The sequence below is a fragment of the Diaporthe citri genome (genome assembly GCF_014595645.1).
Source record: "Diaporthe citri strain NFHF-8-4 chromosome Unknown scaffold_7, whole genome shotgun sequence".
Taxonomy (NCBI): Eukaryota; Fungi; Ascomycota; class Sordariomycetes; order Diaporthales; family Diaporthaceae; genus Diaporthe; species Diaporthe citri.
In genome coordinates this window covers 3292681-3314535 of record NW_025064852.1, presented here as the reverse complement: position 1 = coordinate 3314535, position 21855 = coordinate 3292681, and the positions used below count along the sequence as shown (strand labels likewise).

Below are 21855 nucleotides of genomic sequence, written 5' to 3'. Positions count from 1 at the left end.
CGAGGTGCTCCGTTTCGGTGTAGGAACACCCCGCAGAGTTTGCATTCGACAGAGTCTTCTCCTCTTTTTTGATGAGTTCTGAAATGATCAGCCACACGTGGATACGTATTGTAGTAGATACAATCGGACCGGGGACATAAGGATGATTGACGGTGGTCGACGTAGTAGTGTTGTAGGAACTTTCTAGGGTCCTCAAAAATGAACCCACAAGTACGGAAAGGGCAGGCCCAAGAACCTTGAACGAAATCTCTCCTTTCACAAAAGGTATTAATCTTTTGTGCAACGGAGCCTTGGCTGTATGCAATGACGGCATCTGATGAATGGTGAGAAGCCATATTGTGCGAGGACTGACAGACGGGAATAGTACAGAGCTCATATGAGATGCGTAACGCTTGATAGATGCACGGAAAGGTTCGTGGTACGAGGAGAGAGCCGCTGAGTTTCGAGATTTATGCTTCCTTCAGGCGCACACATATATTCACCCCTCAGAACCCCCCTCCCCTCGCCCCAATCAGTCTATTTCTGGAATCATTGCAACAACATTGAGATTAGCCCCCGATATCTCCCTCCCGCATGAGATCGTGTGATCCTGATGGCTAACTTGTTGGTTGCCCCTTTCCTTCCGCCGTCGACGGAGGCCTAAGGGGCGGCTAGCGGGATGTTAATTATAGACCGTGCTTCATGTGTGAGAAGGTAGGGCCGTGAGTGGAAGGTTGGCTCAACCGTGATCTCGGATCCCTGTAATTTCACAGATTTGTCTTTTTTTGATCCTTGTCAACGCCACAAAGAGCTGTTCCCTATTGATCATGGTTGCGAACCCGCCGCGTTGCAGTGGGCAACTCCTGATCGAGATTGGGAAGGGCGCGCTGGGCTTGGGTTTGAAAGGCACCATGTGACGGAGAAGGTGATTGCACACCTGTCTCATGGTCACAGTAATGATTCGGCAATACAGTCGCCTGCTAGAGATGATAAGTGGGTGAGGCCGCTGCAGATGCCTGCCCTTGAAGCACAGTTCCACCACCACCCCGCAAGGTTGTCTTTACTCACGAATCTCGAGAAACTCCCTGGAAAACTCCGCTCCCAGTATGTCTAGCCGTCCCTTCACTGTGGCAGCCGAACGTAGAATCACAGATGCTGCAAAGAAGGGGGCAGTTGGCGGGTTGCTCGTCAAGGCGTGAGCCAATATATGCGCGGCCGTGCAGACCTTACAGACTAACAATTGTACGTGTATTAGCATGCACCATCTCACACCCCAAACCGTGGACCACCACATGGTGGGTACTTGCTCAGCTTTCCCATTATTCAAATACATAATTAACCGGAGCAGATGTTGAGAGAAATGGAAGTCAAGGACCAGAAGAACGAAGGGAAGGAATCAAATGGGGGCAAAAAGTGATGATATTGGCTATATAATACAGTCTGTAGTGGTCGAAACTTGTGTGCAATCCCAACGCCCCCGTCAAACATGTCTTGTGAGCACCGTATGAGATGACTTGAGCTGTATAGTGAAGGCCACGGATGCTTTACTCTTCGTACAAGGATCCCAGCAACAGAGTTTCCCATTGAGCGCGGTGTCAACCTTAAGCCACCCTTTTAGTATCGTGTCTTTAGCAAGCGCCTTGCGGATTTTAATAAGAGTTATCAAGGTTATTATAATATGTGCATTATAAGCAGACTTTCGATATGTTAATGTAAGGTTTGCCGTATTAAAGTAGTTAAAAATCATGCCTTTTAAGATAAAATCTTTACAAATTGATAGTATGGTTTAAAAAGGGATGATTTCTTTATACCCGTTAAATATTAAGATTTTAATGGAAAAGGGGATTAACTTATAAACTTAGGCCTAAGCCAGCATTTTTTTCTAATACAGAACTATTTATGTTATTAATATATTAAATAATATCTTTTGCATTAAACTTATATAAGCAAAGATATTAATATTTATTTAGGTATGGCTATAAATGCTGCATTAGCAGTAAACTCACGCTAATCCATCTTATAATGCTTAGCATAGCTTGCCTATATATACTTAAAGGGGCGGTTATTTCCTATATGTAATGGTAATTTGGCCGATTTAAATAAAGAGAAAGAGTTTTAACGATGCGATAAGTACACATCGTTAAGAGCGTATAGCCAAATGTAAACTGCTTATTATTATGAAGCGTGATGCTATAAGTAGAATGCTATACGCTAAATAATAGAAATGAGCAGGCCGGAAACTATTTAGCCGCAGTTTGCTTCCTAGTAATCCTAATCCTTAGCTTTTAAGTTAATAGCGTTCTTATTTATCATTAGCCCACTACCATAACGTCCCTTATTCTTAGTAATAAAGAAACTCCTTCTCCTTAATACTTAACTCCTAAATAATCTTTTCATTTTTAATATGCACTGGGAAGCGGCCCTTATAAGGGGGATTTATATTAGGCGTGAATGGAATAGACTATTTCTATAGCTTAACGGCTTTATCTATAGGCATAGCCGGCTACTTAAGCAAGATAAGGAGTGTTATTAACCGCACCTTTTTATACAACATTAAGTAGGCGGACCGCATTATTATAAATGTCCTTAATATTAATAAATAAAAAAGCGTCTTTATAACCAAGGAAAATTAATTACATGGTTACCCTAACTAACCCGGACCTTACTATAATATTGTATGTCATTATAGTTAAAGACGTCAACATCCATAAGGTAATGAAAATACTTAACGTGGTCTTGGCCGAGATGCTCGTGGACAGCTCTGCGATGTATATGGGACCTTGGCTATTAACAGGACCAGATTGGCGTCCGCCGACATGCACTTAAACAAATCTGATCTACAGAAATAGGTGGACGACGTTCCCGAAGCCCATCGAGTTAGCGATGGAGTCAGTGCCCAGCGACGGGATCGTGTTGATAAGTGAGTTCAGGGCTATGCGCCCTAAGTTGCCCACAGTGGACCTGTTACGCATCCAAAGGCGGGGTTATGGTGTCACTCGCTGAAGGGCACCCGAAAATAAAGGAGGGATTGGTATACAAGATGGGCGTGGTGGCGAGCCCCGCCATGAAGGCCGTCACGGTCGTGAAGCAAGAAGATGCCAAACTCACGGATGTAGTTAAGAGGGCGATAATGAGCATGAAGAGAGCCCAATGTAAAGCAAGGTTCTGCTGGACATAACCTTGATATTAATTAACACGAGGCAGAGACGAACGCGCTAAGGAAAAAGAAGGTTATCGTAATGTTCGGTGCCTAGTAGGTTTTAGCAGTGAAAGCAGATGATGGTGGACGACGTGTCCGACATCGCCCTCGACCTTGACATGGACGTTACTGTTTTACCTAAGGCGCAGAGGGTAGGCCATGCCTTACGACTTGGACATACCTCGTTTAGTACGCAAGTATTGTTAATCTCAAGAGGAGGTTGGTAGTATTATGGGTTAAGTGTAAGTCGGAGTACTTTATTAATAAGGCAATGCCAAGCAGGGGTTATAAAAATCGCGGGCATACCAACGGTCTTCTTATTTATTATATCATTCCATAAGCAAGTTATATAAGGTTGATAAGCAAGGGCGTAACGATATTTGGGTGCGGGTTTTCGCATAACTTCATGCCTTGATTTAGAGTTAATTATAGTTAAGACAAAACTACTTTTATGCTCTCAGTAGTTCAATATATTTATCTTTAAAAGGTTAGTAAAGATATTCTCATAGCTATATATATAGGAAACTGGCAATAAAATATACGCGGATTATATCATTAAATAAAAGGCAATAAACGCAATACTTTAAATAAAATTTCGCAGCCACATAATTTAAAGGCAAGCCAGGCAGAATATTACGCAGTTACAATTTTAATCGCAAACTTTTGCTAGCAAAAGCCATTAAATTTTGTTCCATATCGCCCGTCCTTTAAAGATTACTCTCTTCATCCTGCTTAGGGGCCTAAACGCGCACTGGGAAACGGCCGTTAGGCCTTTATTAATTTAATTTAAACGAAATGAATTTAGGTTCTCGCTTAATACCAGGACTCTTCAACGCGGTCTTTGCCGGAACAGGTGACGGAGATACCAGAGTCGCTTCCCTGCTAAAGACTGGTGTCTCGCTGCGTGCCCGTTGCCACATCGTTAATGATGCTTCATCCTTGAGATGATGTCCAATATATTGGAGCTTTGCGCGCTCATCTCCCTCTCTTGGCGCTCGGGGAGGAGGCTGACCTGCCCACGCCCATGTCCTGTGGAACATAGCAGAGGTGTTCTTTTTGAGACGGGCCTTGCAATCCGTAAAGCCGAACCATGTTGGTCGTGAAGGGTCGCCTTCAACACCAAAGTCCCCATGGAAACTATGCCATCTCCAATTATTTTGTTGGGGCTCCTCCATGTATGAAAGTACATATGCGGCGTCCTGTGGAACCAGATTTCCCTTATAATTTTTTAAATCCTCTTTGGTGCCCCGCTTCAAGACTGGTATTATTTCGGGATCGATGGGAAGTTCCCGTAGTGCAAAGCACCTTCGAGGGCGGCCAGTCTCTCGTGGGATAGGGTCAAAAGAGACCATGATGAACATTTTGCCTATACTCCCTTCGACACGAGCGTCTGCTTCCCGACAAAGCTGTGGGTCCCAGAGCTTTAGTCGAATATACCCGTTGATAAATTGAAAATTCACGACATCTGGGACTCTTCTGGTCTCGTCATATGTCTCTTCAGCGTTTGCGGCTGCTTTGGGAGGGTCCTGGCTTTGTGGTGGCGGGTTCTGGCCTCGGACCGGAGCCTGATTCTGTGATATATTCTGGCTTTGGACCGGAGCCTGTGATATATTCTGGCCTTGGACCGGAGCCTGATCCTGTAGCTGGCCTTGGATCGGAGCCTGATACTGTGGTATATTCTGGCCTTGGACCGGAACAGCCTGATTTTGTGGTATATTCTGGCCTTGGACTGGAAATACATGGTTCTGTGGTACGTGCTGGCCTTGAAATGGAACTTGAAATGCCTGCTTCTGTGGCAGAATTTGGGCTGGAACCGCTTTATTCTGTGAAAGGCTTTGGACCGGAAGTGTCTGGTTCGTTGGTAGATTCTGCTGGGCTATCTGATGTTGGTGACGTGGTGGACTGGGGTCTCTCATGATCTGCTCATTGTAAACCTGCTCGCCGACCGGAAAAGTATCTGGTAGCAGTCCAGGTTGGTGACGTGGTGGACTACGGTCTCTCATGATCTGCTCATTGTAGACCTCCTCGCCGACCGGAACCGTATCTGGTAGCAGATTCTGTCCGGTATGGTCTCTCGTGGGCTCGTCATGGTTCCCGACCCCCATTCGCTGACGCTCTTGCGTTAAGATCGTGTCTGATGTATCCGTACCCTCCCCGTCTAAGTTATTCTGGTAGTGTTGTTGGTGTTCAATTCGCTGTGGGACTCTGCCGCGAGCCTCCTCTTGCTGCTGTGGGCCATTATCAACCTGGGTCGGTGCTGGATAATTGCTTTCCACAGGGTTGATAGGTGATGGTGAAATGCCATTCTGCTCTTCTGGTGACTGGTTTTCAGATGTATTGGCTCTTGTCGACGTTGTATCATATTGTGGTGCATCTGAAGAGTCTGGTTCCTCTCTCTGTGAATACAGCATTTCATAGTAGAGTTGTATCAGTTGCGGTTTTGTAGCTTTAGAATTGAAGTCCACGTTATTATCTTTGAGTATTTCCTTCAGTTGCGGAACCGTGAAGCCCGGCGTTCTTGGCGACTTGGGTGGTAAAGGTGATGTAGGTTGGCTCTTGGGCGGCAAAGGTGATGCGGCTTGGCTCTTAGATTGTGCTCTCGTTCTGCCGGACATGAGTAAAGCTGACCCATCCTCAGCCTGAGTCCTGATTTGAAAATCAGAAGACTTCCGTTTTTGGTTTCTTTCCATTATTGCAGTATACCTAGGTAGTTTGAGGAAGTGTCATACAGTTTCAGTCAATAAGATGGCTTAGCCTTGAGTATTTATATTGATACCTGCGAAGAAGAGTGACACTATTTACTAGAGCCTTGTTGCGCATTTCTGTTTACAGTTTTTTTGGTTCTTTTTGCGGGTCTTCGGAAATGATGGGTTCAGGCTATGGTTTACTCGCTTCCTTCATTGCGCATTCTCTTTCTGGAAGCCACCAATAACCATAGATACAAAAGCAAGCATCCCAAATCGTATCTGTCCCAGACACAGAAGGGTTTGCGAGATGAGACTTCAGTAGCCATGGAGTTAATCTGGATTTACACCATTTGTGTATCTGTCATCTTTTCTATTATCCTGACCAGAAATTTACTACTGGTCTGCTTACGCTTCATTTACTTGTTCCATAATATGTACTTGTCTCACACGTGGACCTCTTGGATGATCACTCCAGCTCAAGTCTGCACGTGGGTCATATTTGTAGCCATTAACTCGGTACTACTCGTTCCACAATGGGCAGGATCACCCAGAAGCACACCTACACAACTGGCCTTGCTCAACCTCCTGCCACTGTTTCTTGGTGGAAGGACTAGTCCGATCCTTAACATATTGCGCATACGTCGTGTTTCACTGTTCCAGGCGCATGTCTGTGTGTCCTTGATGGCCCTGGCTTCAGTCATCGTACACGCGGTCACTAGTACGGCCAACCAACCCACGGATACAATACTCATTATGTCTGGCATTTCTGTGTTGACTTCCTTGGTTCTGACCTGCGCTCTTGCCCCGTGGAGTTTTAAAAGGTTTGGACACATACTCCTCTTGCTACACAAGTCTCTGTCTATATGTACAATTCTCTGTATATCATGGCACTTGGTGGTTGTTGGTCAGCCCTGGATATCTGTACCGTGGGCCTTTGTTGCATGCATTGGCCTGACTTCTGCAATTATGTTCGGAGGGCGTATTCTTTGGTCACACTACACGCCTGTAAAGGCAGCTGAGGAGGATGGAAAGCTTTCGGTCACTCTCCTGAAGCAGTCTTATGACACAATGTGTCCGGCTTACTTCTATTTGCATCAGGGTCGACACGGCGAATTTGTTCCAGTAACCTGGTGGACCGGCGCTGAGAGTGGAGGAATTAAGTGCGTTTTATTCACAGACATGACTAGGTTTCGCAATTTTGCCCCAACGGTCACCGGACCTTTTCCTGAGGACATGAGGTTCTGCAAGTACGAAACGGTCATGCTCGCGGCTGACGGTGTGGGCATCCTGACCCTACTCCCAATCATGTTGGCTATAACATCCCGGAAGCGACACGACCTGGTGCAAAAGGAGCGACCATTTGGAGATATAGTCCGAAAAGTGAATTTGCTATGGAAAGTCAACAACAATGACTACATTCCTCGCATTTCCCCCTATTTTCAGGAGATTTGTCAATGGGAGAAGAGTCAGATTGCGGGTGTAGGTACTTGTCATCCAACGGTGTCCACATTCTAACATTAGACATCTAGCGACATGTGCACATCCTGGAGTTCCATCCTGATACTGTTGATCCAGAAATGGTCAACAAAGCACGTCGAGATCAACTCAAATGGGATGAAGATAAAAAGAACTGGCTAGCATATAATGTGGCAATGTTCACTGAGCATGTCTCAGAAATTATCAAGCACGACTCTCTGCGTACGCCAAACCGTACTATTGTCATATGTAAGTGGATCATCCTGTTCTCCGCTCCTATGAGACTAACGTGCCCGAATTAGCATGCGGTCCCGCTAGATTTACAAGTACCATTCGACACATGGTGCAGGAACACATGGATTCCAACAACATTATTGACTTTAGTAATGTGGACTGTGTAGATACCAGGTCACTTGATGCACATGAGAAGAATGGAGCATCAAGGCCTCACGTAATTGGCTAGGCTGCACAGAATGTGGGTACTTGCATGTACTTGTGACTTTGTTGAGAAACCATGGTGGGAAGGATACTATTCTGGATGTACTCAAATTGACATGGACACAAATATGAAGGTGCACACACCCCTGAACACATACAACAACCTGGGTACAAGATATACAAGATACAAGGCTTGAAGTTTACTCTGTACTTAGGTACCTGCGCCATAGTCTCCGAAATCTGGATCTAGAGGCTTAGAAACGTGCGGGCGGGATCTCCACATATGAAAAAGCTGGTAAGATTCACGCTATTTGAATCTAGAACCCAGTAAACTGTCTAGACTATTCTAGTCTCCAGTCACTCGAAACGAGCGCGAGAGATGCCCACCGAGATCGTTGATCGCCAGGAAAATATAGATTAATCTGAGATGTCCAGGGGTCAAAGTCGATGAATCCAAACCCCACCCGTCGTTTTGATTCTCCAGTGCTACATTTGATTGAACACTTTTCCTATCTTCGGTAATTTTCGAAATTCATCTTCCCATCCTAGTTGAACATAACATCCGCAATATCCTTGAAACCAACACAAGATATTATCTTTATCGACATCATGTCCTGCCCAACTAAAACTACCAAGAACACGTATCAGGTTCAGAAATCTTGGAATCAGCGGAAGCGCGGCATTATGAAGAAAGCCGATGAGATTCGCGACAAATTTGAAGCCAAAGTTGCCCTGTTCATCGAGAAGGACGGCGTGCTCCACGCGTACCAGTCTCACAACAACTTCCCCGAAACGGTGCCAGGTCATCTAAGGCCTGCAAATAGGATGTCTCCCAATGATTTCATAACGGTCGCTGATCAATTGCGTCACTTCGAGACTGGCATGAGCAAGCCCCCAACTCCTGCTTCAACCGTCGATCTCATGGACCACATCAAACCATTGCCGATGCATATGCACGTTACTCAAACACGGCGCCTTTTCGACATGGACTTCTAGTTCGTACATAGATAATAACTCAGTCTGGAAGTCATCACACAGCTGCTTGAGTACCTATCTTAGTATTTGCTTCTTCTGATGATCATTGTCGTCGACTAGAACTGTACCCAATCGACCAAAACTGGTATGTATGTTATGTAACGTGTAAATTTCTAGTTGGATTATGCGGCCTAGCCGTATTCCATAACATAATTACCGGGTCTACACCTAAGACTCTGTCTGTGGGATAGTAGTAGGCGTGGCGTGCCCACGTATTGCGTGTACTGCACACACTGCACAGATTCGGAGGTGCATGGTCTAGACTAGTCCTTATCGATAGCGGATGCCAGCTGATGCCAGCCGTCGACTAGCTGGCAGTCCCCTGGCCAGCCAGCCCATAGTCAGACTGCTGCAGGCTGCAGCCTTCGGCTGCAACCTACACCTCAACACCATTCAAATGCAAGCTTACTATCGCCACCCATTGTGCGTACGTACGCTTCTGTGCCTACCGATACTGTCTGAATCTCCAGTGGTATTGCCTCCCCTTCGAGGAGGCAGTACGGGTGTGGCAGCCCCCTGGGGATGTGCCAGGGTTTAACCCTTGAGAGTTTGTGTGTTTGGCTATATCAGACGCCCTCAAAGCCCATCAGTCACTTAGATGGGCCATCTTCAATACAACATCTTTCAGACCCCCCAACTTGTTACCACAACGGGGACATGGGGAGAGGAAATAGGGAAGAGATGGACTAGAGCGAGGGACGAATAGATTGGTGGCGGTTTCTGATCGCATAACAACGAGAAACTCAATTCATCTTGGTTATGTGCAGTGCCAATAGCTTCTCAACATTGCCCAACTCCAGTCCATGCCACAGGCCGGGAAATACTAGTAGCTGATCTAATGCATCAACCAGCTTCTGATGGTCTGCCATGAGCTCATCTGGCAGACCCCTTCCTAAGAGCCGGTCCAGGGCCCTGTTCTTGTAGCGACTGAGCCGTAAACGCCAATCCGCTGCAAGGTCTGGCCGTCCACTCTTTTCATAAAATCGAACCTTTGCAAATACTTCACCGTCTGAAGGGGGGGTCTGAAAATGATGCTGTTCTATTTCTCTGCGCAGTAGGGAAGTGGGGTCGCTGCCGGCAGGTATGCAGAATATCTTGACCGTCCACCACATTTGAGAGCCGTAAACCCTGAAGGCCGCCTCATAGCGTTGTCTGCCGTGGAGACACTTTATCTTGCCAGTGACGGTAAGCTTCGGATACGGTCCAGGCTGCAAAGCAGATAGAGCTTCGAGGGTTGTGCCGGAAGATTCAATGAGTGCATAAAGCTCAGTGGGAAAGACCATAACGGGGATGTAATTGTCCGGCATATGCGGATTACACTGGTGTTTCATCACTGGGACCAAATGACGCACAGCGTCATCCGCGAAATCGCGCCCTAGCTCAAATTGTAGGTCTTGCAGCCGTATTTGGCCACATCCTATCTGGAACTCACCCATTTTCCTTAATATACCCGCCCAATCTTTGGCGTGTAGCTGTCAGCAGGAATGGACCATCAAATATGCAAAAGCTCTATAGATACTATGTATTCTCTTCCTATGTATAGGAAACCTAATTACGTAAATTATTTATTGGTGTCAATATTCAAATATTTTTACTCTAGCTATGGAAAGTCTCTGTTGCTGGCAGCTTAAGTTCTGCCAGCAGGCGTCCTTCCCTGCGAAGCCAGTTATCTGGAAATGTCACTGGTCCTGCCAACAGTTCCTAGCTGCTAGCAGATCTACGAAATAAGCCATTTGGCCAACTTCCCCAACCCAACTGCCAACAGCTCCCAAGTCTGCCAGCAACTGTGGTTAGATGGTAAGTCTATCAGATCTGATATATCGATATCTGATAGCTACTTGCTGCGTTTTCAGAACTATCTTGAACTCCTGTGGATACTATCTGATTTCGAGCTCTCAAGGTTTTGATTAAGTCAAAGCAATGGTTTTGAAACTATAAATGCCAGCAATTATATCAAATTTCAACATTGCGATAGTGTGCGAAATCCTGACAATGACTAGACGCCATTTCTCACCACCTCGGCTGGACCGAGACCGTCATCCACGAAGGCCACCACCAGTGCGGGTAACAAGGTACCGTTCAGTTGCGGATCGACCTCCGACACCGTATGTTTGGGTTGAACCTGAACGTCTTAATCGATTTGAGAGGAGGGAAGATCACTCTCGTGAAACGAGCTCGAGCAGGGCTAGAAGGGCCGAGCAGGCGCGGGATGCCCAGCTTGATTACAGACTCAGCATTGCTGCTCAGAACGCGAGAATTGCAAGGAGACGGCCTAAAAAGAATACTGTGCGCTTTGAAAGATTTGTTACTGTGTTTTCTGAGTCTCGCAGGACGAGAATGGCAGACGAAGAGCTTGCGGACGATTTGAGGGAAATGGATATCTCTAAGTAGATTGCGACAACGTAAGAGTTCGCAATGATCTACATGGAAAAGTATATAATCCCTAAGGCTATCCCTCAACACAAAGGTTTCTCATCATTCATTCTGGAAACCACAATGGGGAGATTAATCAAGAACCATATAGCCAGATTAATTGTCCTAACTGCCGCAACGTGTTGGTACTATCTGTAAAATTCTCAGAGGCGCTTACTAACTTGTTTTAGACCAAGGGTGGGCGGCTCTGCAAGGGTTCCTTAACCCGAAGGTCTTCTTTGACATTATCAGTAAGAGTATGGATGTCATTGTTGCACCAGTGCCGTATTTGCAGATGCTCAACCTTACTCTCAGCCTCGTAACAGTTGGTTTGGAATGGCCGCTGCCATGTATTTCCCAGTCATCGTTGCATTGTAGTTTCCTCGTCCGCCTCATTACATTCCCTATCAACGCTATGGTAGCTCTATGGATGTATCAATCGACTGATCCAGCTTTCTACTACATGATTGGCTGGTGTTTATACCTCTGGGCGCATCGTGAGGATGAGGTGAGCAATGAACTTCATGGATTATCGAGGGACTGCTAATTTCCATTGGCTAGATTATTTTCCCAGACCGGTGGGTCACTCCACCGTCGCTGGAATAAACACTTTGGGTAATCGGCCGCGGATGGCGTGTCTTCGAGGAATCGTCTGGTGGCTGGTCTGCGTTCCTGAAACCCGGACTTCCTCGGTTCAAAAGTGGAGAAGATATGTAATGGATATGGTGATATTTAGGTTTCATCTGCCTTTCACATCAGAATGCCATGCAGATCAAATTACGCAGCAGTCGTCATTAGATAGTGTCAGGATGCCTTCGAGTTATCATCGAATGATCATTCAATCAAATGAAGTCCCCATCATCTACAACATGATGGCGGCCGCAGTTTCTTGGACCATGTTGGCGGGTTTCTTTGTCCTCCCAGGAACATTCACCTCTCTCGAAGGATCAGGGTTCTTGCAACAGTCCCAGCAAGGAAAGTCTGTCCAGAGAGTTGTGCAACGTCCCATTGCTCCCACTCGCCGGGCTGTGCTGCGCAGCCGGTGCGGCAGGACTTGGCTTCCTCTGGTTCAACTTTAGAAACAATTACGTTTGGTTGTTAACGCATTTGTTCTTGTAAGTTCAACCAACAAATAGTAACATTGGGCCCTGACCAAACGTTCAATATCAGGCCAGGTCTCCTCAACTCATTGAGTGGGCTTTTAACGGTGCTAATTAACGTATACACTGCACAAGACGGTACATGGTCGCCCACTGCATGGGTGACGCTGGGAGTCGTGGTGTTCTCTCTTAACTTTATGATGGTAACGTCTTCATTATATAGATACTGGTTATCGTTATTAGTACGCTGATTCTGAAAATCGGAGAAATGTAAAGGAACGGTGGAAAACACTTCTCGTGGGACGGAAATCTGTGGTGGGTAAACAGGCGGAAGGGGTCTATAACATCAGGTCATCTATGTATTTTCGATCGGCTTGTCAAAGGAATCCATGTTGCGTTCTATCTAATTCCACCATCGATCATGTCTGTACCATGGCTTGATCTTCGCCTAGGCGCTGGCGGTATGAGGAGCCCGTTTTTGCAGGAGCACCATGGGCCGTACAAATTCTTGGATGAGCAAGCTGCCTGTTCTCCCCACACCGTCATGTTGATCAGGGGCAGAGAAGGGTCAGACGGCAACCATATCTCTTTGAGACAACTCGGTGCATCCATGGCAATCATTTTGGACTGCAGTCTCCACCATCGCCAACGTATCCCAACATTGAAGGCAGGGCCGGTTCCGAGCAGTTTCATGCTACACCCTATCAATGGAATTGACAGGTTGATGGGGGCATCAGATATTGCAAGACGGCTCTACGCCAAATTCCTCTCATCTATGAGCAACGTAGTTGTGTTTTTAGAGGATGAGTACGAAGGGTTACAGCCTATCCTGCGAGAGCTTGCACATTGGGTTTTCCTTGCCTCGTCATCCTCAGCCTCCCATGCGCGCCTTCGTCCCTCTGTTCTGGTGTTCCGCACCCTCGATAGTGGGGCAGCGAATTCCTCGGCATGTTTAGAGAGTCAGCTGACTTGCGAAATCATCGAGTTCTTCGATCCTCTGCGAGAGCACACACTTAAAACTGCCGAGCAGGCCTGGCGAGAACAGTTCAGCACATTGAAGCTAATCCAGCATCCAGGCAAAGACGAAGACGTCCTTCAACATATACTTGATGAGTCTCTTGAAGCACAGTCTCACAATAATCAGGTACATCTTCCTTTCACCGGAACACAGCTTGGTTGTCTCTTTCGGACGGGGTGTGTCCGTTTCTCTACGTCATTTCAGGAGTCGCACAGCCTAATCCTGTGCTCTCGAATCTCTCCGGATGTGCCCGAACCTCTGCAACGCGAAATTGCCAAGGTCCTCCAGTGTGTTGCGCGGAAGCCAAAGCTTATCGGATCAGCTGGGCAACTGATCGCGTCGGCACTTATGCTTGACAGTTACAAAGAAGCTCAATTCTGTACGTATGGATATTTCCGCTGGTTGAGTGGAGACGTTGAACTGAACAAAGGCAGCTTTCTCACCGGATGACATCTTTCGCACGGTCTACCGCGAGTTTCTTCGACAAGTACAATCGTACTTAAAGCCAAACACACACTTCGAACGCATGGTTCACCAGGGCTTCTTAAATCTTGCTGCAAATGTATCCAAGACCGAGGGATGCTGCAGGAAAGATTTCATGGACGGTGAAACTCTACTGTGGGCCGCGGGGGTGACAAATGCCTGCCTGTCCTGCCTTTCCAGGTTCCCGTCAAACACTCTGTCTTGTGGCCACAGGTTGTGTGACATCTGTGTCGCAACTCACGAGAAAAGTTCTCAAGTATGGTGTCAAGAGCCTTGGGTGCCGAGCTGCATTCTCTGCGGCCATGTCAACACAATACGCTTCAGCCTTAAGCCGCCCACCGCCGGTGTACGCGCCTTGCGTGTAGGTGGCTTGCTCGAAGATGCTGAGGCAATGGCAGAAATTCTTCGAACCTTGCGCTTCCGGCTCGCTGGCCCACTTGAGGACTACTTTGATCTTGTAGTTGCCACCGGGATTGGTATTTTCTTTGCCACTTTGATATTCTGCAAAGGGGCTACAGTCGCGGACTGCGTGCACCACCTTGGAGATCTCCAATACATCAGGGCTAAAAAGCAAGAAATTAGGTTCGGAAACAGTCTGAGATTTCGGGGTGACGAGATGGGGACTAAAGGTCCGAAGCTCTTTTTTCAACACGGCTCATTCACCTTATCTCCTCATGGGTATGTTCCTTTTGGCACAAGAGATATCGAAGCGATACTTACATAAAGAAGGCCACAAAGCGGCCAAGCACTCGACGTTGATGCTGAAATCGAGAAGTTGTGGCCCGGCTCAACGGCCCGGATCGTTGTCGATTTGCAGCCCCCGTTCGGGATCCAACCTGTGGAAGTCCCGGACCATGTTCTCGTTTCCCTCTTCTATGTTGAGCTCCCAGAAAAGCCTGTCTTCTACTCAACCTCACCCCTCATCGTAACCGTGGTTATCAAATGTAGGCTGCAGCCCAGCCCACATCTTGCTACCCTGCTGCTGCGAATGCGGACGGAGAGCGTGCAGGTGTACTTCAAGGGGGATGAGCCGACGAGAAAGGCAGACTTTTGTGATGATCATGCGTGGAACGGGATAAAACAGGGAAATCCATTCTTGCGCCAATGCCACTTACTCGTGCGGTCTCTCACATCGGTAATTGACATCAGAATGGATAGTATTCTTGGGAAAGGGCGTGTACCTCTGAGTCACAGTCCTTGGACGTTGTTGGATCTAGCACAGTTCGGAGGTCAGAACCACAAGGAGGCCGAGGCTGTGGCAGTTTTAGACAAGATCAACCACATGGAGGATAGGCTGTACGGGCTCCGTATGGGCTGACACACAGTTTATCAATGTCTATGTTAATATACTTGTCTAAGTCATCGCCCCGTCCAAGGATTCCACAGCCACTCAGAGGGAGAAGCCCGGCGGTCGAGATCGGACGAATTACGGATCTCTATCTGCACATGGCCCCAAGTTGACCGTTGGGAGGGAGGCCTGGATACAACGAGGCCGTGGCTGATCTACGCACTATCGAGCCGTGGGCAAGAGATTGTGCTAGCCGCATATGAGCTGGGCGAATCGCTGACCTCTACCCGCATCTTTTCTAAGGATAGTTGCTGAGATGGAGGCCTGGATACAACGAGGCTGTGGCTCTCCTTCACACTATCGAGCTGTTGGCGAGAGGCTGCGCCATCTCCACATGACTCTGATCCTCACCGGTCCCTCATTTGGGATGAGTTGGTCCGTCAGATGGTCTGCTGCCTGTGTGGCCAGGAGCTGAAAAAGAATCTGCCCGTAGGTTCCATGTGGGCATTGTCTATATAAGAAGAGGCCAGTCACCGCGGGTTGCGCCCCGATTCTCTCTTTGTTTTGTTCGAGTCCCATTCTAAAGTCAAATCCGCAGAATGTCACTTGAAGCTCTTTCAATAATGTCGTCTATCCGTCCAATTAAGCGACTGCGCTCCGAAAGTACCGAGACACTGGATTCGACACCTGTGGCATTTCCGAATCTTACAGAGTCAAGTAAGACCGTCCCAATATATTGAACACTCTTTGCCCAATTCTGACTCACACATGTAGGTACGGCACATGAACTCGGATCGGTCACTATCAAGTACCATGGGAATCCCTCCATTCAGAGGGACTCCACACCAAGAGTGGTGCTCACGTCCGAGATCGAGACCGTATCAATCAGTCTCTCGCTCGTGGTCGAACTTCGCAGGACGTTTTTGGATTTCCAAGCGGACTACGAGTACATAAGTCTCAAGCACTGGAACATTTCAGAAATCCAGGATTCGGGCTCTTCGGAACATCATGTTGTGCTCACATACATTATCAACGCTGAAGCAAGCATTGGACTTCAGTGGGCGTGTCTGATGAACACAATGATCGAGAATGACGAAATTGAATAGCTAGGCACGAACAAGGAACATTCACCTCTGTGGTAGCAAGTTGGGGTGTCTGAAAGATGTTGTATTGAAGATGGACCATCTAAGTGACTGGTGAGGCAGACGCACAGATTCTCTAGGGTTAAACCCTGGCACCACCTGGGGGCTGCCACAACCTCATTTTCATCTCTTCAGACAAGATAGGGACATTCTACCGCCGGAGAACTTTTACCGCATGCTTCGAAACTCGGAACGAATTTCGAAATGTCAAAACGCATTTTCGCTGTGATAAATTTCATAGTCCCGATAGCAATCATGAATCATGAAGACGGTCACTTTTCTCGGGCTTCTACTTGCTATAAAGGATGCCCAACTTGGAGTGTGAACAGCTCCGGTGACAGCGGTCTGTATGTTGTCCCCTCAAGCAACACAACGTCAACATGGACCTACCATCATCCCCTGTCGAGTCCAATACTCCGAATGCGTTACAGTATGGTGAAGACCTCGAATCCGAGCTGGCCACATCCGTGTTGCGTGGGAATGCGCACCGAGTCCGGTCACTGATAGGCACGTTCAATATTACCCTGTCTCACAGATACTCTTGGGTTCTGTACGAGGCCTGTCTCCGCGGTCCCAAGATGATTCAGGCTTTCCTTGTAGACCCGGAGATCAATCTCGATACCGTTACACAAGGCTCTCCACTATTGCACCACGTGTTAAACACTCCTCAGGCATCATTCGTACACGACAAGGAGGAGACGGTCAGGTTTCTGTTGAAGTGTGGTGCCGATCCCCTCCAGTGTGACCGATTAGGCAACTCTACATTGCACCACCTTTCCAGCAACATCGTGCGATGTGACGAACACCGTGGCACGGAGGGTTACAGGCTCATGCATCTGCTGTTGGTTGGTGATGAGAGTCTGCAGGCGGCCGCCCGTGAAGGAATCGACGCCCAGAATAGATACGGGGACACACCTCTCACCCTTGCCCTCATGTACGACCACATGGAATGTCTACAACTACTTCTGGAGTACGGTGCCAATCCATTCATTACAGGCGAATTCGGCAAGTCGCCCCTGGACTTCGCGCAGGAACGCGGAGACTCGAAAGTAGTGGGGCTCATGCTACGCGCTTGGTCTAGAGTGGCCTGGCCAGCTTCCTCCGAGGTTGAGTGAAGTGTCCATATTGAACAACTGAGATCCAGAATTCTGGTTTTCGAATGCGTGGATAGGGATCCTTGATGTCCTCAGCAACGGCTCGCCAATGGCGTTTGCACAGTATTCTACACAGATAAAACACTCAGGATATAATACGAAGGGTCCAGCCAACCTTGAGATGGTACAGTGCACGCCCTCACCACCAAAATGTGCAAGGTCGAGTCATTCAAGTATCTGTGTGGTTGTGTCCGACCAAACCCCATGACTTGTGGCCGATCGTGTACCCTGGATCAGGTTCACAGGTCGTTTGCGGAGCCTGATTTGCTGCCAGTTGTGTGTGCTGTGTGCGCAATGGATGATGCCAGGTACACACATCTACCCAAATCTTGTGACAGCCGCTAATTGCCATAAGTACTGTTGAGTCGCGCCGGAGTAGCGGTGCTAATTGGCTACATAGAGTGATGAGAAAACACCGCTTCAGACGCCGAATATGGCGGGATCACTCAATACACGTCAAGTAGTGATGGAGGAAGAGCAAAGCCGAGAAACAAGCGCAGTACTTCGTGAAGACCTTCAAATGCGCGCTACAGACTGTGATCCTATGTATAGTTTCGTACTTTTGGCGTACAACTTCGTCCAGTCTGGCCGGTAGGGACCAGGGACTTGCTTCGCCGAGTCCCTGAAAGTGGTTGGAAGCAGCCTTCTTCCAGTGATGTGCGGGCGTAAATACCGGGATCCGGATCCTGTCCAGGCTCACTTTCTGAACTGCAACGTACAGAAAACGGTCAAGGGGTGTGTTCAAGCTAGTCTAGTTTGGTCGCATTGTTTGGTCACATTGGCGTCTGTTGGTGCTTGCCGCCACTGCGGTGGGTGGGGCGATGCTTCCGGCCATCATTATGTGCACGGTACACGCGATTAAGCGCAATGGAACCGTCACGGAGGGTTGCATTATCATTTGGAAACAACACAGCTACATGTCGTGTCACCCGATTAACATACAGCACTGTGTAACTTGGCTTGTCGCAAGTACAGTAGCATTGCTGGACGCCATCACCCCGGGAAGTAACTCAAACAAAGTATGGTTCAAGGGTCCGGCGAGAATACTGACCTATGGCTAAGAGAGTGTTTTTGTCATGTCGGCACTTGTTGCATCACAGTTGGCCATGCTACTTTGATAGTGGAGGGGGCGTGAGCTTCGTAAGAAGCATTGACATTGTCAACCCCTGACTTGGGAAGTTCTGGAGGGAATTGACCGCCCAAATGCGCAAATGCAACACATCGTGTTGAAAGGAGAAGAGGCACAGCGAGCTCGGGGGACAAGGCCAGTTGGCGCTAATGGGAGCCGCTTGTTTTCAATAGCAGTACAACCAGGGTGACCAGCCCAAAAGTCTGTTGGGGGGCGGGGGAAGGATGTCAAGCATCCGGAAAGTTGCTCAAACTATCGAAGCCTCCTGTGGCCAACCAAGCGTCCTTTATTGGGGGCCCGAGATCAACACAGTTCCGGCGCACAGAATGAGCGAGGCTGCTCGAACGTTGGCCAAGATCGTCTGCACACAGCCCTCCTGTCCTCTCCTCCGGCCGTTGCCCAAGTCTGTTCCCCCTTCCTCTTCTCCCGCTGCATTCACCTGTTCCCGTTTACTTTCCCTTACCACCGTCATCTTCACTCTGCGGCTTCGTTCTATCCATCCATTCAATTCTTCTCTCTGTCGCTTCAATCGAACTTGCCTATACATGCAATTCAACGCCCTTCAAAATGCCCAAACCAAGCACAGAGTACTCGAGCTCGGGGTCGGAATACACGCCGTCGGATGAATATGAGGAGGCTTATTTCGAGCCGGACTCCAGTGGCATGTCCGGTGAGGACAGTGATATATCCGGTGAGGACCTTGATGTGTTCGGTGGGCCCCTTGATTACAATATTGCTGGGAAGGAGCTGCAGGTTGAAGAGATCGAAGACCGAGTCCGGCGATTTGAAGAGAGTGGCTCTGATATGAGCTCGGATGAGTTTGACGATGACCTCGACAAGCTTTACCACGGCAACAAGCATCCTCCAGAGTTCTACCGGAGGGGCATTGAGAATATGAACGAAGACAAATACACACGCAAAGTGTACGCAAAAGGGACCATGAAGTTGATTCGAAATAGCGAGAATCATTGGAAGTTGTAAGTGGGACAATCGTATCGGAACTTGCTTGGGCCAGCTGACATTGTTAGGTACTGCCGCACGGTTCTGCAGGAGGAGGACTGGATCAAGAGCTTCTCACGCGTTAACTTCAAGGTTGTCTACCAGTTTCTTCAGTGGTACCTTGCTCAGAGGACCAACAAGAATGGCGGCACGAAACGGCGTGTCAAGGCGAGGCAGTCCCTAGTCACCTTTTGGTGCTGTTTCCGTCTTGCCTATCAGCGAGCGACTAATCTGAAGATCGACACGGTGGTCGACCGTGGGTTGATGCATAACGTAAGTCCTCTACTGGAGCCAATATCTTTACTACCGCAACTTATAGACATAGGGTCTCGTGGAACTCAGCAAGTCTTTGGAGCACAATGTGCGGCCTAATCGATCCATGACTATTGATGACCTGAAGCTTTATATCAACACAACGTTGTGTACGACGGAGAAATCATTCAAGATGGGGGAACTGCGCATCCTAGCTGTTCTATTCCTTCTTCTCCTTGCCCCTCAGGGCTCTCGCCCTGGATGCATGCTGGAGCTGAAGTTCAAGCATATCAAGATTCTCCTCATACGGGACCCGAACAATCCCGAGGGACGTCCTAGGCTCGTGACCAAGCTGAGTCTGCAGTTCACCAAGACCTATCTTGGTGAAAAGGCCACGTAAGTACCCTGCCGGCGAATAGCAATACTCCAGGGGAAACACAGTTGGATACTAATAGCGAAATAGGAAATCGTTTACGGTTCCGGAGATTATGTACGACCCTAGCTTGCTTTTGAGTCCTCATGTATTCCTGCTCGCCATCATTTTCCGATACAAAGCTTTCAATTCGCCGAGTCTGAATGAGAATCCACATGAGCTCGGCCAACTACGAATCCACCGAGGTGAAAACGAGATGTACCTTTCATTCCGGCCGGAAATCCTCAACATGTACATATTCCGCAAGCCTATTAAGACTTCCTCCGGTTACCGTATGGGCACGGAGCGTCTCTCACAGGGTACGATGAGTAAATGGATATCGACAATGGGTATGCTGTCGGGCTTCGAGCACAGCACGATGGCCTACAACCTCCGCTATATGGCAGGAAACAGCTTGGACAGAGATGGTATGTCTCCAACTATTGCCAAAGCTCATTTCGCCTTTGCTTCTAGCTTCATCTCTGACACGACACAGCGAATATCAGCAGCGCACTGCGAGATCTGGTCATGGACCATGCCCCAAACTCCAACACGTTTCAAAAGCACTGTTGGAAGGTGCGAGGGTCGTATGCCCATACGCTAGCGCTAGCCTACAAATAGGCTCCTTCTGAGCGTTTAATAGCGAGAGATTTCTCTCCTCACAACACAACAATTAACTATCATTTGCTTCATTAGGTTGTGAGCTTGGCATTGCTTAAGATATCTTAAAACGTTAAGAAATATTAATACCCTTATTTTTATAATTATTTTCATACTTAAATTATTAAGATTTTAATGTTATTAGCCTTTGCTTATATATCATTATTATACCTTATAATAGCTATTATAATTAATAATAACTTATAATAATTTAACACTCCTACCTTATTTAATATTTTAACTATTTACTCCATTTTATTTATTTATTTATATTAATTAATGCTAATTATTATAAATAAATAAATATATAAATATTATTTAAAATATACTTAAAAATATATAAATATTATTTAAAAAATATTAAATATACTTAACTTTAAGCTTAATTTATTATCTTTCTTAAAGTTAAACCTAAAAAAGGAAAACTTTTTAAATTAAAAAGCGGCATAAAGTTATGGCTTTTAATTTACTAACTTTAATAAATATATTATAAGCATTAAAAAATAATTAAAAAAAAGTATGGCTTTTATAAAATAAAAAAAGCTTAATAATTAAGTCTTTATTATATTCCTAAGCTTAATATATTTAAGCCTTATAATATTTATTATATTATATAAAAAATCTTTTAATGCTTAAAAAATATTAATTAATTAATTTAATTATAATATTAATAATTTAACTATTTACCTCTTTTATTAATTAATAAATTTATAATATAAAAATAGCTTTAACTTATAAAGCTATTTAAATGCTTTTTAAAATCTTTAAATAAAACTTTATATTAAAATTTTAATATTAAGATAATTAATTAAGAGGTTAATAAAGTTACTTTTTAAAAGTAATAAGGTTAAAGGCTCTTTCTTCTTAATAATTATGGTTATAAACGTGCTATAAGGGGACAGCAGCACTGGGCACGATAGGCACTATGGGCGATAGGCATTATAGGCAATTAGCACTAAAGCACCAGCAAGTAAGGGTTATGTGCGGCAGCA

General features: G+C 46.7%; 6 protein-coding genes across 6 annotated transcripts; all 6 read left to right on the top strand.

Annotated features, from left to right (window-relative positions):
- Positions 1-7044: 7044 nt before the first annotated feature.
- Positions 7045-7394, top strand: INS49_014043 (uncharacterized protein; the record flags this gene model as incomplete). The annotated part of the gene is made up of 2 exons (XM_043174734.1): positions 7045-7330; positions 7387-7394. 2 exons carry the CDS (start codon positions 7045-7047, stop codon positions 7392-7394), a joined length of 294 nt encoding a protein of 97 aa, XP_043021679.1.
- A 994-nt stretch (positions 7395-8388) lies between these two features.
- INS49_014042 (uncharacterized protein) lies at positions 8389-8775 on the top strand (the record flags this gene model as incomplete). Its single annotated transcript, XM_043174733.1, has 1 exon — positions 8389-8775. One exon carries the CDS (start codon positions 8389-8391, stop codon positions 8773-8775), a length of 387 nt encoding a protein of 128 aa, XP_043021678.1.
- A 5443-nt stretch (positions 8776-14218) lies between these two features.
- Positions 14219-15145, top strand: INS49_014041 (uncharacterized protein; the record flags this gene model as incomplete). The annotated part of the gene is made up of 2 exons (XM_043174732.1): positions 14219-14505; positions 14557-15145. 2 exons carry the CDS (start codon positions 14219-14221, stop codon positions 15143-15145), a joined length of 876 nt encoding a protein of 291 aa, XP_043021677.1.
- A 593-nt stretch (positions 15146-15738) lies between these two features.
- Positions 15739-16221, top strand: INS49_014040 (uncharacterized protein; the record flags this gene model as incomplete). The annotated part of the gene is made up of 2 exons (XM_043174731.1): positions 15739-15832; positions 15890-16221. The coding sequence occupies 2 exons, from the start codon at positions 15739-15741 to the stop codon at positions 16219-16221; spliced, it is 426 nt and encodes a 141-aa protein (XP_043021676.1).
- A 416-nt stretch (positions 16222-16637) lies between these two features.
- INS49_014039 (uncharacterized protein) lies at positions 16638-17372 on the top strand (the record flags this gene model as incomplete). Its single annotated transcript, XM_043174730.1, has 1 exon — positions 16638-17372. The coding sequence occupies one exon, from the start codon at positions 16638-16640 to the stop codon at positions 17370-17372; it is 735 nt and encodes a 244-aa protein (XP_043021675.1).
- Positions 17373-19107: 1735 nt separating this feature from the next.
- On the top strand, positions 19108-20824 carry INS49_014038 (uncharacterized protein; the record flags this gene model as incomplete). Its single annotated transcript, XM_043174729.1, has 5 exons — positions 19108-19517; positions 19569-19812; positions 19865-20187; positions 20255-20631; positions 20700-20824. 5 exons carry the CDS (start codon positions 19108-19110, stop codon positions 20822-20824), a joined length of 1479 nt encoding a protein of 492 aa, XP_043021674.1.
- Between the last annotated feature and the right edge of the window lie 1031 nt (positions 20825-21855).